Raw genomic sequence first — 14,267 nt, 5'->3', positions numbered from 1 at the left:
GAGGGACCAGCAGCAAGATGAATGGTTTGTTTACACATCACACATTCAGAAGGCCTGGTGTCATGGTGTGGGGTGCAATTATGTATGATGTCAGATAACCATTGGTCTTCAGTACAGGCATTTTGACAGCATTGTTAATAAGGCCCTACCGTTTCCAAATGCACAGTCCGATGTGCTATTTCAACAGAACAATGCTCGTCTGCTTACCGCTGCCATCTTAAGAGCTTGCCTTGAAGACACAGATGCTATACAATAGCTAACTGCATCGTCTGACCTTTCCCTGAGTGAGAATGTGTGGGATGCTACTTCTGACATGCTATCATCACTCCACTCTTTCCCCAAAATCTGTGAAAATATTTATAATAATGAATATTCTGCACTATTGTAGGTCGCTTTGGACAAAAACGTCTGCCAAATGTAATGTAATGTAAAAGATGCATGGGCTGGACTACCCCAGAACACCACTATGAACCCCTACAACCCCATGCAGAGACATCTAGCATGGACATGTTAGCACTCTGACTTGATACGACTCTGAAGTAGGACCATAGTATATCCACCACTTATAACAAAAATACAGCAACAGAGTCAGTTCTTTAAGTGGAAGCTCAGAAACTCAAAATCTTCGAGAAGATCCTGACCTATTTCCACTTTGCCTTTTTTACTAAAAAGATCATGACCCTCTCCATTAGTGTCTGTTTCCAGTCTCTCCAAGGCTGTGTTACTGAGTGCTGCCGAAAGGGATATAAGATACCAGCTCCACTCTAAAAGGGATTTGTACTCGTCCATTTCCATTACAGAGACAGTTCAAGGTGGGCAACACTTGCATGACCTCTCCACAGCTTGATCGCTTGCCCTTTTCCTGTCAATCCTTCTCATTCTTGTAGTTACTTCAAAGCCAAACTCTAGCAGACAACATTCTGCTTCTATTATTATTAAGAGAATAAAGCCTTGTCCCGAAAAGAAGCACTCTTTGTCCACATTTTGGTGACATCAACAATGTACCCAGGTAAAACATTAGCTTTAATTGTTGATGTGTACTTTTTCATTAAAAGGAATGTATGATGTCCGTGAGCCTTTTTTTACATCTGAGGTTAACATACGATTTTGGTGATCAGATCATGTTCGGATTTTACTTCACTGTAAAAAAAACATTCCATAACACATAGTATTTGCATTAAGATTGGATCACAGAAACCACATTTGTATTTGGTCAGGAGGTGGATCCTATTCACATTAAACACAAGGGTCCATAGTATGCATAGAAATTTCGAGATCCGATTCTATCAGGCAAGTGGAAATATGTATGGAAGACCATTTCCGTCAATTTGGAAAAAATAAATCATAATTACAAGATGCTAAATCACAGGAAACAGGTGAGCTGGCTATTTTACTCCTGAACAGGTAATCACTGAGCTTCAGTAAGGTTGCTAACCATAGCTGGGCAATTAATCATCACCATTAGCATAGTAGAGATGGGCACTTTGGAAACTGAAACATATTCACTGATCAGCTACAGAGTAAGACTCATCATTGCTTGCCACTGTGGGTCAATCTGGCAACCTGTGTAAGCTTGGCAGTTGAGGAAGAGCAAGTAGGGCAGAAAACTCTATCCAGTGTTTGACTGCTATAGCCATTTCACACACTCACATTTATTACTGATCATTCCTTTAAGTATGAATGAAATTGTCTGAATGCATGCATGCCTGTTCTCTTCTTAAACATGCCCTTGTATGCAGGAACCAGTCAGTCTGTATAAATAGAGAGATATAAATATCAATCTGCTTAGTTACAAAGCCAGTCACTTCAAACATATTTTTAATAATGCCAGACAATCGACTAAAGCCGATAAAGTCAAATGATTAAATAATATTTAGTCAGATTGTCACCTGTTGATATATACTATTTACTGTACATGAATAAAGCAATGACTCTTTGTTGTAGAGGCCTTTCTAAAGAAACTAGTTTGCCAGATTTTACTTTCCTGACTTTCCTTTCTCCTCATATTTTTTCTCTTATCATGCACACCACATGAATATCTGAATAACTTTGCTGAAGTATAATAAATAAAGTAGTTTCAAACGTGAAGCAGGAAAAAAATACCTGGCTTATGCAAACATAAATGACTAATTTAACTACTTATAAAAAGAGGAAAATAAATTGTGACCCAATCTAAATTAAATCCCTATCTGAATCTTCACAGTTTAATATTGACAGGGCAAATAATTTACACAGCAGTGTACATTACGAATTAGAATAATTTGAAATAGTGCAATCATGAAATTCTTTGAATGCATTTGTTGTGCAGAAAGCAAATCAGGTGTTCACCGCACCTGTCCTACTCGTTAGACTAATCACAGAACTCGTTACCTGGAAAAAAATTTGCTCAGCTGAGCTTTCCAAAAGGCCCATTTAGGCCATTTAACTGTGACACTGTTGTTTTATTGAATTAGAATAATGGAGAAACCGTTTCATTGAATTAGAATAAATGCTCGAATTTTTGTTTTCTGTGAAGAGTGTTCACTGTGCAGTATAAAGTCAGGGTTGAGTAGAATTTCTAAGTTGTAAAATCAATCATGGGTAAGCAGCGCGACCTCTCAACCGGAATAGTGGCTCAAATTCAAGCCCTTCGCCAACAAGGCTTGACCCAAACTAAAATTGCTGAGCAGCTGGGCATCAGCCAGTCTTCCGTCTGCAAAGCTCTCAAGAAAAACTGCAGCAAGCGCACCAACTGTTCCGGCGTCCGAAAAACTTCTGCTCGCGACAACAAGCAGCTGAGAAAGATCGCAGTCAGCAACCGGTTCAAGTCTACTTCCGAGCTCACCGACTTGTGGAACAAGCAGACCTACGCTGACGTCTCCAGATCAACCACTTACCGTCGTCTGCGCGAACTCGGCTTCAAATCTCGCGTTCCAGCAGTAAAACCGATGCTGAACAAGAAACAAATGGAGAAACGGCTGAAGTGGGCCAAAGAACACGGCGAGTGGACTGCTGAAGACTGGCAGAAAGTGGTCTTCAGTGACGAATCACGCTTCTGCATCTCCTTCGGTGACCAAGGTCCTCGTGTCTGGCGTCGTGGTGGCGAAACCTACAACCACGAGTGCGTGAAAAGATCCGTCAAGTTTCCCCAGAGCGTTATGGTCTGGGGATGCATGTCCGCTCGAGGTGTAGGGAAACTCTGCTTCCTCAAGAAGACTGTCAATGCTGCCGTATATCAAGATGTTCTGGAAACGTTCCTGATTCCGACTGTTGAGGAACAGTTCGGCGAAGAAGACTTCATATTTCAACAGGATCTTGCACCGGCTCATGCGGCAAAGTCGACCAAAGATTGGTTCACTAAAAAACAGCTTGAAGTTTTGGCATGGCCGGCCAACTCGCCTGACCTCAATGTCATTGAAAACCTTTGGGCCATCGTCAAGCGGAAAATTCGCGACAGAAAGCCTACTACGCTGGACCAACTGAAGCAGAACATCGCCACTGCCTGGGAAGCTGTGAGTGCGGAAACTTGCGACAAGCTGGTCAAATCAATGCCGCGGAGACTTCAGGCAGTCATACAAGCCAAGGGGGCAGCCACAAAATACTGAGAAAGTGATGATTGTAATTATAATAAAAATTATTCTAATTCAATGAAACGGTTTCTCCATTATTCTAATTCAATAAAACAACAGTGTCACAGTTAAATGGCCTAAATGAGCAAATTTTTTTCCAGGTAACGAGTTCTGTGATTAGTCTAACGAGTAGGACAGGTGCGGTGAACACCTGATTTGCTTTCTGCACAAAAAATGCATTCAAAGAATTTCATGATTGCACTATTTCAAATTATTCTAATTCGTTGACCAGCACCTTTACAATGTCAAGCTAAAATTAAGGCAAACAGGCACATATTTTTAAATTATTTTTTTATTTAGATGCTCGGGGTGTCTCCCAACAAGACATAGCCTTATATTTACAGAAGTTCACTAGCAAGAACAGAAATAAGGGTGTGTGCATGTGCACATCAGGTGTTCTACAACATAATGAAATGGGTGTTACTTTGCAGGTTTGTCTCCACTCTCCAGTTTGGGTGTGTCTTTGGGCTCCCTGTATGCAGGGAATGTCTCCCATGGGCTGTTTAGGTCAAACTTCCGAAACTCCTGTGAAAGCTCGACAGGCTCTGCCACCACTCGCTTCACCTCATCATCATAACGCAGCTGTACACAAAACAAATCCAGTTATGATACAGATACATCATTATTTTTTCAAACTAATTTCTGCCTGTTTGATCTATGGCATACATCTGATTGCCACAGACAACTGCAACAATCTGATTAATGAGTGACTTTTGTTTTTAAATGTGTGTTATAGTCAACAAGTTTGACATTCTATTTACACAGTAATACATCAAAACTGTGGTTTGTAGAAAATACCATGATACAGAAACTGCAAATCCAGAATAAATCAGTGGTTCCCAAACTTGGTCCTAAAGCCCCTGTCTTGCACATCCCTTGCCATACCTTCCCTTCTTCCAAACATCCCTGGATTCAATAAATATCAGAGGGAGGTTTCCCAAAACCTTCTAAGCACAAAGATGATTCTTAGATGGTCAAGCAAGCATCACACTGAACAATGTTCTTCTCCATTGGTAAGATGTTTAAGAAACTAAGCCCCGGAATATTAGCAAGTCTTTCAAAGGTGCAGGGGTGTGTTAAAGCAGGGAAACCACTAAAATGTACAGGGCAAGGCAGTGGAGCTCAGAAACCAGGTTTGAAGAAACAGTGGAGTATTCTTTTAATAATTAATTCTAAAATGTGCCAAACAGGAACTGTTAAAATGTATTACCTCTACATATCCTGAAAGAGGAAAGTCTTTTCTGAAAGGATGGCCTTCAAATCCATAATCGGTCAGGATTCGTCTCAGATCTGGATGATTTGCAAAGAAAACTCCATACATGTCCCACACCTGAAAATTAACAAGCATATAATTCACACTACAGACATATCTAAAAGCTGGACTGTTTCTTTTTTCTGTGAGCTTCATTTGGAGTCACTCTAGGCCTGGGAAATGTGTTAAAAAAATAAAAAAGTAATATAATATAAATAAATACATTTAGATGCTTAGATAAAACACATTATTTCCCACCACTAGTTCATATAGTGCTCAAATAATGTTGTTCAACATTTTCTCTGTAGGAGTTTTTTTAGGAATTCTGTATCAGTAAACTGAAGTAATACAGAATTATGATAGATTTTGCTATAACCTAACAACATTCACTTAAGATTTTGAGCAATGTAGCTGTTAATAAAACCTTAAACCAGTTAAAATTATTTAACAGATTCTAAATCCATCATCTTCCAAAAAAAGTGATAGTTTACGTTACCGTGGCAACATCACATTCACCATGCTCACAGTACTCTAATTTTCTAGTTTTTACTCCACTTTAAAATGTTGTTTATTCCAGAATTGGCTTTCACTAATGATAATTGCATCATTCAGATCAAGGGCCACTTTACACAAAGTCCAACGGCAAGGGGGGCTGAGCAAATTTACTAGAAAACCAGTAATTATCCACTTATTTTAAGTGAGGCATGGAGGTCTAAGTTTGCTAATGAACTTCACATTAAATGCCAGAACAAAAAAGGAACAAAAGATTAATGTGCTACTGACTTTTCATACATGTCAATTTAGTATGATCATATTACATACCTCTCTTTCATACCAGTTGGCTGCTTGATGAACAGAGACAGAGGAGTCAACAGGGCTCAGCTCATCTGTGTAGGTCTTCACTCGGATGCGAGAGTTAAACCTCAGGGACAGGAGATTGTACACAATCTGAAATGGTATAGACCGTTTTTAGTTATAGTTTGAAATGGACTACGCATAATATGATTTTGATTGCTTGGTTCAGATAAGTAGATATAGGATGAGTTAAAACACTAACAATACTAATGAGTTGATCTAATAACACTAATTACTGAACTCACTTAACTAAGTTAAGTAAAGCTAAACTAAGTAAGCAAAACTAAAAAAAGACTCTCTTTTAAAGTCAAACGAGCGCTGGATGATAATCTACACAGATTGCTCTCCTGAAAACTGTTTATTTAGGTGAGTAAGGCGATTCCATTTATGTACAGTAAGCTTAGATTCTCAAATTTCTGAAAAAGGCTGAAAAAGTAAGAGCGAAAAGAGCGAAAGAGTCAGAGACAGTTAGTGGCTACTGCTAATGCTGCTCTAGCAGTGCTAGCCAGGGTTACAGGCTGATAATACTCAACTCTAAACCGTTAAATATCGGTTAGCGGCTAATGCTAATACTGCTCCAGCCCCGGTGCTGGAGAACTAAACTGAAACTTCTGTATAACACTGTACTTTTGCAGAGTCGCTTTACTGCTCCTTATAACCTGACTGGCAGAATTCATACATAAGGTACACTGGGTTATAAGAACTGACTATTTTTGGGAAGATTAAAAAATACTGTACTCATAAATACTGCCCAGCCCAACTATTAAATTTTTTTTCCTGGGGTGAAAAAAAGTGGGGTCACGTACTGTCCCCTTATAAATATAAAATAATAAATATTCCTGATGGAAACCAGGCAATTTACATATATACTCATATACTCTTTAAAAAAAAATAGATGTAATGTCAGCATAATTCAATCAAGTGTCAATAAAAAAAATTACAGAATTTAGAAATTAAAAATTCACTTTTACTATAAGGTCCTCTAACCTCGAAACGGTTTTGCCTAGTGGGCACATCCACTGCTGTGAGGTCTATCATGTTGCGGAACTGAGCATTGGTGTGATCACGAAGAAAGGTCAGCACAGGTACGACTCCCTCTGGATGGATCATAATTTCTAACTCGTTGTAGTTGGTAACCTGAAGACACATACTTCATATTTAATTACAAACACAAAGCACAACTGCATTTAATATAAAAAAAACACAACACTGATTTGAGCTTATTACCTGAGCTTGTTGCACATATTTGGGAAGAATCTCAGCAATATATTCCCCAAACTGGGACAGCTGGTTGTGAGTGACTGTATCCTTGGGCCTAACAGTAGCTGTAAAAACATTTACAGTAAAAGTAATTATCATTAAGAACTAGCAATGTCTTAAGGTCTTTTTAAAGAAATAGCTCAGTGAAAATTCAATTGACATTTATACCTGACCTTAGATGCAATCAATTAAACAAGACATACTTATTACATGACATTTTTGTTTAAAATTGGAGATGTTATGTTAAGATAAAGCTAAAAAAAAAAAAAAAAAAAAAAAAAAAAAAAACAATAGACTCGTTACTCTACTGATTATGACTTTACTTTAAGATGGCGGCACCCGAAGATGTATGTAGGTTGCATTACGGGTTGTACACAGTGTTTTTTAATAAAATTCTTCTGCACTTTTAAACTTCTTGAATGCCTCATTTTAAATGTCTGGGCTCTCCAGATTCTACCAATGAGGTGTGGAGCTACTTTGATCTGCAGGGGAAAAATATGCCCCATTAAAACCCATTCTAGCCTGTTTGGGAAAAACTGCACAAACTGCTAGAACTTGGAAAGCTGCAGAAAAACAGAGGTGGGCTATTCAACATAGAGTAGTACTGTTTATCATGTTTTACTACACCCAAAGTCTATTTCACACTGGAGTTCTCCTTTAAGTGATTCCTTTAAGTGTCTAATCTCATCTTTACATTCATTCAGATCTTCTTTTGTTCCAAGCAGCCAAATCTGCCAAATCTATCAAATCAATAAAAACAAGAATAAAAGTTTTCTTCATTTTAAGTAACCCTTCCAATTTTAGCATAAAGCTGCATTTTGAAAGAATTGGGATTTATTGCTCATGGACTCTCCCTATAGGTAGGGCTGGACCCGAATATTCGGGTATTCGGATATTCGTTCGTTGAGTAGGTATTCGGTTTTTAATTTTGGTATTCGGATATTCGTTTTTTTTCTCCTTTCCAGAGTTCCACCTCACTCTAACCACTTCTGTTCTCGCGGGTCCCGTCAGAATATCTTGCGCGCGGGACAGAACTGAACTGTTATTGGCTGGAGCGGGAGTTTAATCCAGACGATGCGGGAGCAAATTAATAAATAGTTAAGAGAACTGTAATAATTGTAAAAAAAAAAAAAAAAACCTAAAGAAAACTCTCAACGCGCAGGATGGACCGACACACACACGCACACACCGATGGTGTTTGGACTGGGGTAAGGAACGGGACCGCACTATGTGGCGGGCGGGCGCGGGATTAAAAGAAGCATTTTTTTTGCGGAGCGGTAACGAGACAGAAACGCGGGAGCGTGGAAGAGTGGTTTTAAAAATCAGTCTCGCGCAGACCTCTATTATACATGATAAAAAAAATGCAGGCTCTTCGAAACTGATTTATATAATAAAACGTAAGGGGTAATGTGGCAACAGTAGGGGCTAAATCGGTTACAAAAGCCTGGCCTACAAAAATGATGTCTGAACGAATTTCCTCTTATCTAATATAATTTAAAATGGTTTAAAAATATAAAATAATTTCTAAGCAAACGAAATATTTAATATTGAGCTTATAGCCCAAGTGCAAAAATACAAAATCAGTAATACGGCTATGCCCTGCACAATGCTAAAACCGAAATAGACCAAGTACAATAACGTCATTAACAATGACTTTCCTCTACTCTAATATAATTTAACATGGTTTAAAAATATAAAATAATTTCTAAACAAACGAAATATTTAATATTGAGCTTATAGCCCAAGTGCAAAAATACAAAATCAGTAATATGCCCTGCACAATCCTTTAACCGAAATAGACCAAGTACAGTTTACAATGACTGTCCTCTAATATAATTACCAATGTTTAAGAATATAAAATACTTCCTGAACAAACGTTTTTTTTTGTTTGTTTTTTTAAGCAAATAGCCTAAACAGCAATTTACTGGGCTGGCTTGCGCAGCGGAGAAACCGTGCAGCAGCAGCCTCCTAGCCTGCTTAGGCAGCGGATAAGCCGCGTGTGAGGCAGCAGAAATTCCGGGATGAAAACACAAAGAAATCTGAGCTAAAAACACAGAAAAAATATGGGGGATAAAAACACCAAAAATCCGGGGTGAATATGTCTCGTCGGTCAGAGCAAATTGAACATTTTTCAGTGGATTAAAGGGGCCGTGATTTGCTTTTTTTAATTTTTTTTTTTTACCTCTTTTTTTAAAAACGAATATTCGAATATTCGCTTCGAATCAGTGCCGAATATCCGGAGCTCAAAAAACGCTATTCGGGCCAGCCCTACCTATAGGTGGAGAATAAAATATATTTCAACTGCAAGTTTGATCTCCCCTTCCCCATGTGATTACTCACACAATCAACTAACACAGTCAACTAATACAGTCCTTATCCTAATGTGTTTGTTTAATAATCATTTGGTTAAAGATAAACAACAAATAAAGTAATGTGCAGCTAACGTACGCCTTGTCTCAGTTGTTGTGGCTTCTGGACGCCTCTGCACCAGCACGGCACTCCGACTAGCAACTGTAACAAAATGAGTGAGAAAACACTCAAAAGATGAAGGCCAAATTCCACCAAACACAAGAATACATTAAAGCAAATAAATCCTATTTTATAAATAAAAATATATTACTATAGCATTATACACAACTGATGTTATTGCAAAGCAGCTTTATAGAAATGTGATCTCAGCACAGAGAACCAGGCAAAACATTGAACGTACAACACAGAACCCCCAGCTCAGAGTGTTGAGGCAAGAAAAACTCCCTTAGAGCTGGAGGAGCAAGAAACCTTTGGAGGCCCAAGGCTCACATATAAGGGGGACTTTTAAATAAATGTTAATTTTAAAATTTAAGTCATTTTACACCCAGATAGGTCTATAGCGACACCAGCAAATAATATTCCCTCAGAATCATGGTGTAACAAAACATTACACAAGTGCAACTGTGTAAACAGAGCTTAAAAAAAGTACAGTAAAAACATAAATACAGAAACAAATGTAAAACAAGAAACAGATACAAAACATTTATTACAGTAGATCATAATAATTAACCCTGATGTACTATTGAATTGGACTAAGTAATGGTTAACCCTAACTAGGGGTGTCACGATCTCGATATTTCATTGAAATCGAATCGAAATGAGGTCATGGTCTCGAGTATCGAAGTCAAAAAGAGGATCGACGATCCCTCCCGCGCGCGCTACGCAAATGGCGCGGCACCAACACAGCGCATCCTATTCATTTAAATAGAGAGCCGCTGCATGAGCGCAGCCCCGCCCTCAGTTCTGCTGTGTGAGAGACAGCTACCTTTCAACCACGGAGGAGAAACTGAAAACGGATTTATAGAAATATAGACAGGGCTCTCAAGTTTTGAGTGTCGGCGGGAGTGTGATCACTGTTTTTTATCTGTCCAACGGGGAAGGGGGGGGGCGGGGGTTGGGCGCGCAGGTTTTGTATCTGTATCTAACGGAGGGGTGGGTGCGCGCAGGTGAGAGCGTGTGAACTCGCTGAAATGCGTGTGTCAGTGTGACTTGAGAACACTGACTATAGATCACAGTGAGGTGGATTAAAAATCTTAAACTTATAATTGACTACACCTGTTGCTTTCCATTGAATTAAAAAAACATCTTTCTCTCAGATAAAGTAAACACAAGCGTGTTTCTGACTAAAATAAAAGCTTTTCAGGAGAGATATAAGTTATGTGTAAATATTTATAAGACAATACCTGACAAAATCTGTTTTAATGACGTTAATAAACATCACTGTGACAGCGCTAGTCACAGTTTCACCACATCACTTATCTAACCAGCCTGTACTGATTTCTGCCCCCCAATAATGCTTTCAATAACCTCTAATAGCCTTTAATAGTCTTCAGTAGCCTTTAAAAGACTTACCTGGCGGCCGTGGTGTGTCCACTAAACTCCGTAGTTATAAACATCCTGAGGTTAGCAGCGCGCTAACTGACCTGTTTATAATGTAATCCCAGCAGTGACTCCGTGTCGGCTGTTCTAACCTGCTGCTGTTAGCTGCTTGGGCTGAAAGATGAACTGTAGTGAGCTGTATTATCCGGTTAGTGGGGTTAAAACCTTTATTTGTTTACAGAAACAGTAAAAACGGACTGGCTGAGCTCTGTAGCCCGTGGCTGGGCTGTACTGAAGTAGTGACGAGAGCGGAGCTTGTGCTGCTGCTGCAGCTCCGACTAGTGGTTGGATGAAGAACTGCAGCTTCATGTAAGTGAGCAGTTTCACCAGCCATCCACACACAGCTCTGATAAACTGCTTGTTTTAATAGTGCACACTGTTGCTACCAAAAAAAGTCACTAGATGGCATTACCATATATATCTTAATAAATAATAATAATACTATTTATAATATTTATAATAATAATAATAATAAATATATTATTTACATTTTATGAGGCATAAAATAACAAGAAAAAAAAAACAAGAAAATCGAGAATCGAATCGAATCGTGACCCTCAAATCGAAAATGAAATCGAATCGAGGATTTAGAGAATCGTGACACCCCTAACCCTAACACTTACCATAACCTAACTTTTCTGATTAAGTCCATTAGTCATAACTTATAGGTGGTGTGTTTGTGTCTGATTGAGGAGTCAAAAAACATTTAATACAGCCCATCAACTGATTAAGGAGCCCTTGATGACCTGGATCAGGTGTAATGAGGCAGGCAATAGACAGCAGTTATGCCAACTGGGTGGCAAAGCATCACACTGAGTGTTAAAAGTTAGCATTCACTGTGGGGGGGGGGGGGGGGGGGGGGGTATATTTTGTTATTGTAGATACAAATTTAAAACAAAGCTATCTGAAAGGTAAAAAAGTAAGAAGCAAATAGATTGCTGCAATCTGCAAAACCAACTGGACAGGCACAGAAACATATATGCTTACAGGTTTTGCTTAGTGCAGTGGTTCTTAAACCTGAAGTTCCATTGCAGTTATCGTTACAGCACACCTGATCCAACTCTTGAAATAACGAGCTAATGACAGACCCTTGCTGAGTTGAGCTTGCTGAGTTGAGCTGGCAGAAAATCACATACACAAAAAAGCAGGGCAGTGATACATCAGGACTAAGAACCGCCAATTGAAATATTTCAAATAAATTAAATGTACATGCCAGGAAACTAACATATCAATGTCCACTGACAATTAGTTATTTTACAATTTTAATGGATTGCTGTCGAGCCCAACTGCCTTAAATTTTAGCATAGAATCTCTTTCATTGCTGGTTTGGGACAAAAGTTTTGAGTCGCTGATAAATCACAGAACTGATTTACACATTATTTATAATTTAATATGTATGTATTGTATGTAAACTCCACCAGAAGCATGATGAGAAAAAAATCTTAAAGAATCTAGTTGCAGTCTTGCAAATAGTGAACCCCAGTTTTTGCAAAATCTTAGCCTATGAGTAAAAAGTCTTTGACTTGTCTTTAGATGTCAAAGGGTGTCAGACTTCAGTCTGTTAAAAGTCTTATCAGAGTTTTTCATGCAGTGTATGGACAGCATTAGAGTCTGATTAATTGTGCCTGTAGACAATTTAAGACAGCTGTCTTTAACTCAGGTAACAAGCTGATTAGGAGCTTTTAACTGATAAGTAGGAGCCAGAACCCCTAATAGTTAGTAGGGAATCAAATACTTATTTCTCTCTGCAAAATGCAAATTAATTTATATCATTAATACAATATGATTTTCTGAATTTATTTTTTTTTCTCACACCGTTAAAATGAACCTACCCTCAAAATTGAAGACTGTTCATGTCTTTGTTCATTGTGCAAACTTAATAATATACAGCTCTGGGAAAATTTAAGAGACCACTTCAGTTTCTGAAGCAGTTTGTCTGATTTTGCTATTTATATGTACATGTTTGTGTAAAATGAACATTGTTGTTTTATTTTATAAACTACAGACAACATTCCTTCCAAACAAAAATATTGCAATTTAGAGCACTTATTTGCAAAAAATGAGAAATGGCTAAAATAACAAAAAAGATGGCGAGCTTTCAAACCTTAAATAATGAAAGGAAACAATTTAACATTCATAAAAACTCATCATTTTTAAGAGGTCTCTTGATTTATTCCTGAGATGTATATAAATACAGTCAGCAGGAAGACAATACTAATAAACAGATACTAAAAAACAGAGCTTTAGTGTCGTGTACAGACACTAAACTGAACTTGCAGGTCTAAAATGGGTGAAAAGTTATATATAAAATAAAAATTATCCATCATTAATCATCAATAATTATATACCTAGCATTAGCTACAGCAGTTCCTGAGCAGTGTTATCGTTTCTGCTCCCTGCAAAACAGCACTATTTAACCTAAACTAACGCTAACAAGTTAGCTTAGCTAACCTCAGAGCTTAAAGTCAAAATACTGCTATTATCTAATTATTTACACGTTAAAGGGAGGACACGTCTAGCTTATGTTGGACTACATGTTCTGCTTTATTAAGACTCTAGCTAGGTTAGGTTTGCTAGCGTAGCTAACAGGGGTAACCGCTAGCGTTAGCGACCGTTAGCTTCAGAGCTAGCAGAAAGGTCACCAGCCACAGACCAGCACAGAAGGGACAGTGACGGCAGAGACCGCGCACGAACAGCCACTACTTTATAAAATATAAGTTTTCAGGCAGATTTCTCAGTTAGTTTGATTCCCAGCTTACCGTTCAAGCTTCTACTTATACCACCGCGGACAAGCCTAACCAAGGAGGCCGCCATCTTCACTCAGCCGCCGGGCAGTCTTCTTCCCCGGTAGGAGAAAGGAGCTGCAGTAGAGAGGCTGCCGCCCGCCGGACAGAGTAGTACATACACAGTACGGGTCAAACTCTAAAATAATATCACGATATTTCATGGTATTTTTTGCGGTAAGGACGAAACACTGAACAAAAATAAATATTTCAAGAATACACTACTGCAACAATATGAAAATTCTATGTTATTATTGCATACATTATGATATTGCACACCCCTAACTAAGATATTAAAAAAAAATGCAGGACTCTTATCAGATTTGTAACAGAAGTCAATGATACAGAATGTCATGATACTAATAATACAAACAATGAACTCCAAATATGTCCATATATCCAGGATTAAAGTAAAATAAATGATACGAAGAGATGTAATCTGTCTCTAGTAGATATATAATGGTAAATGAGAACAGTGTTATTTATTCTTTTGCGATAACGATACTCTTGGCATTATGAAAAAAACACTGACTTAAAAAAATAAATAAAAAATACACAACTGCAATAAAATGAAAGTTATATTTTATTATTGCATACAAC

At 38.2% G+C, this 14,267-nt stretch overlaps 1 protein-coding gene across 2 annotated transcripts; it reads right to left on the bottom strand.

Annotated features, from left to right (window-relative positions):
- Window positions 1-3,882: 3,882 nt before the first annotated feature.
- ndufs3 (NADH:ubiquinone oxidoreductase core subunit S3) lies at window positions 3,883-13,759 on the bottom strand. 2 transcript variants are annotated; one of them, XM_007244891.4, is made up of 7 exons: window positions 13,644-13,759; window positions 9,424-9,486; window positions 6,943-7,040; window positions 6,703-6,852; window positions 5,683-5,808; window positions 4,819-4,938; window positions 3,883-4,190 (listed from the first exon to the last, which is right to left on the bottom strand). In XM_007244891.4, the coding sequence occupies exons 1-7, from the start codon at window positions 13,696-13,698 to the stop codon at window positions 4,029-4,031; spliced, it is 774 nt and encodes a 257-aa protein (XP_007244953.2). In that variant the 5' UTR covers window positions 13,699-13,759; the 3' UTR covers window positions 3,883-4,028. The 2 variants fall into 2 exon arrangements, with proteins under 2 accessions (XP_007244953.2, XP_049327183.1); XM_049471226.1 differs by lacking the exon at window positions 9,424-9,486 and having other exon boundaries at window positions 13,644-13,744.
- Between the last annotated feature and the right edge of the window lie 508 nt (window positions 13,760-14,267).

The sequence above is a fragment of the Astyanax mexicanus genome, chromosome 23 (genome assembly GCF_023375975.1).
Source record: "Astyanax mexicanus isolate ESR-SI-001 chromosome 23, AstMex3_surface, whole genome shotgun sequence".
Lineage (NCBI taxonomy): Eukaryota > Metazoa > Chordata > Actinopteri > Characiformes > Acestrorhamphidae > Astyanax > Astyanax mexicanus.
Note: the sequence above shows the minus strand (reverse complement) of the source record. Positions and strands in the feature narration are given on the sequence as shown.

Excerpts from the sequence above, each read along its gene's own strand:
- ndufs3 (XM_007244891.4), bottom strand. The coding sequence starts at position 13,698 with ATGGCGGCCTCCTTGGTTAGGCTTGTCCGCGGTGGTATAAGTAGAAGC. Across the intron at positions 9,487-13,643 it reads TATAAGTAGAAGCTTGAACG|TTGCTAGTCGGAGTGCCGTG; the intron begins GTAAGCTGGGAA and ends ATTTTGTTACAG. Across the intron at positions 4,191-4,818 it reads CTCTTTCAGGATATGTAGAG|CTGCGTTATGATGATGAGGT; the intron begins GTAATACATTTT and ends TTTTGTGTACAG.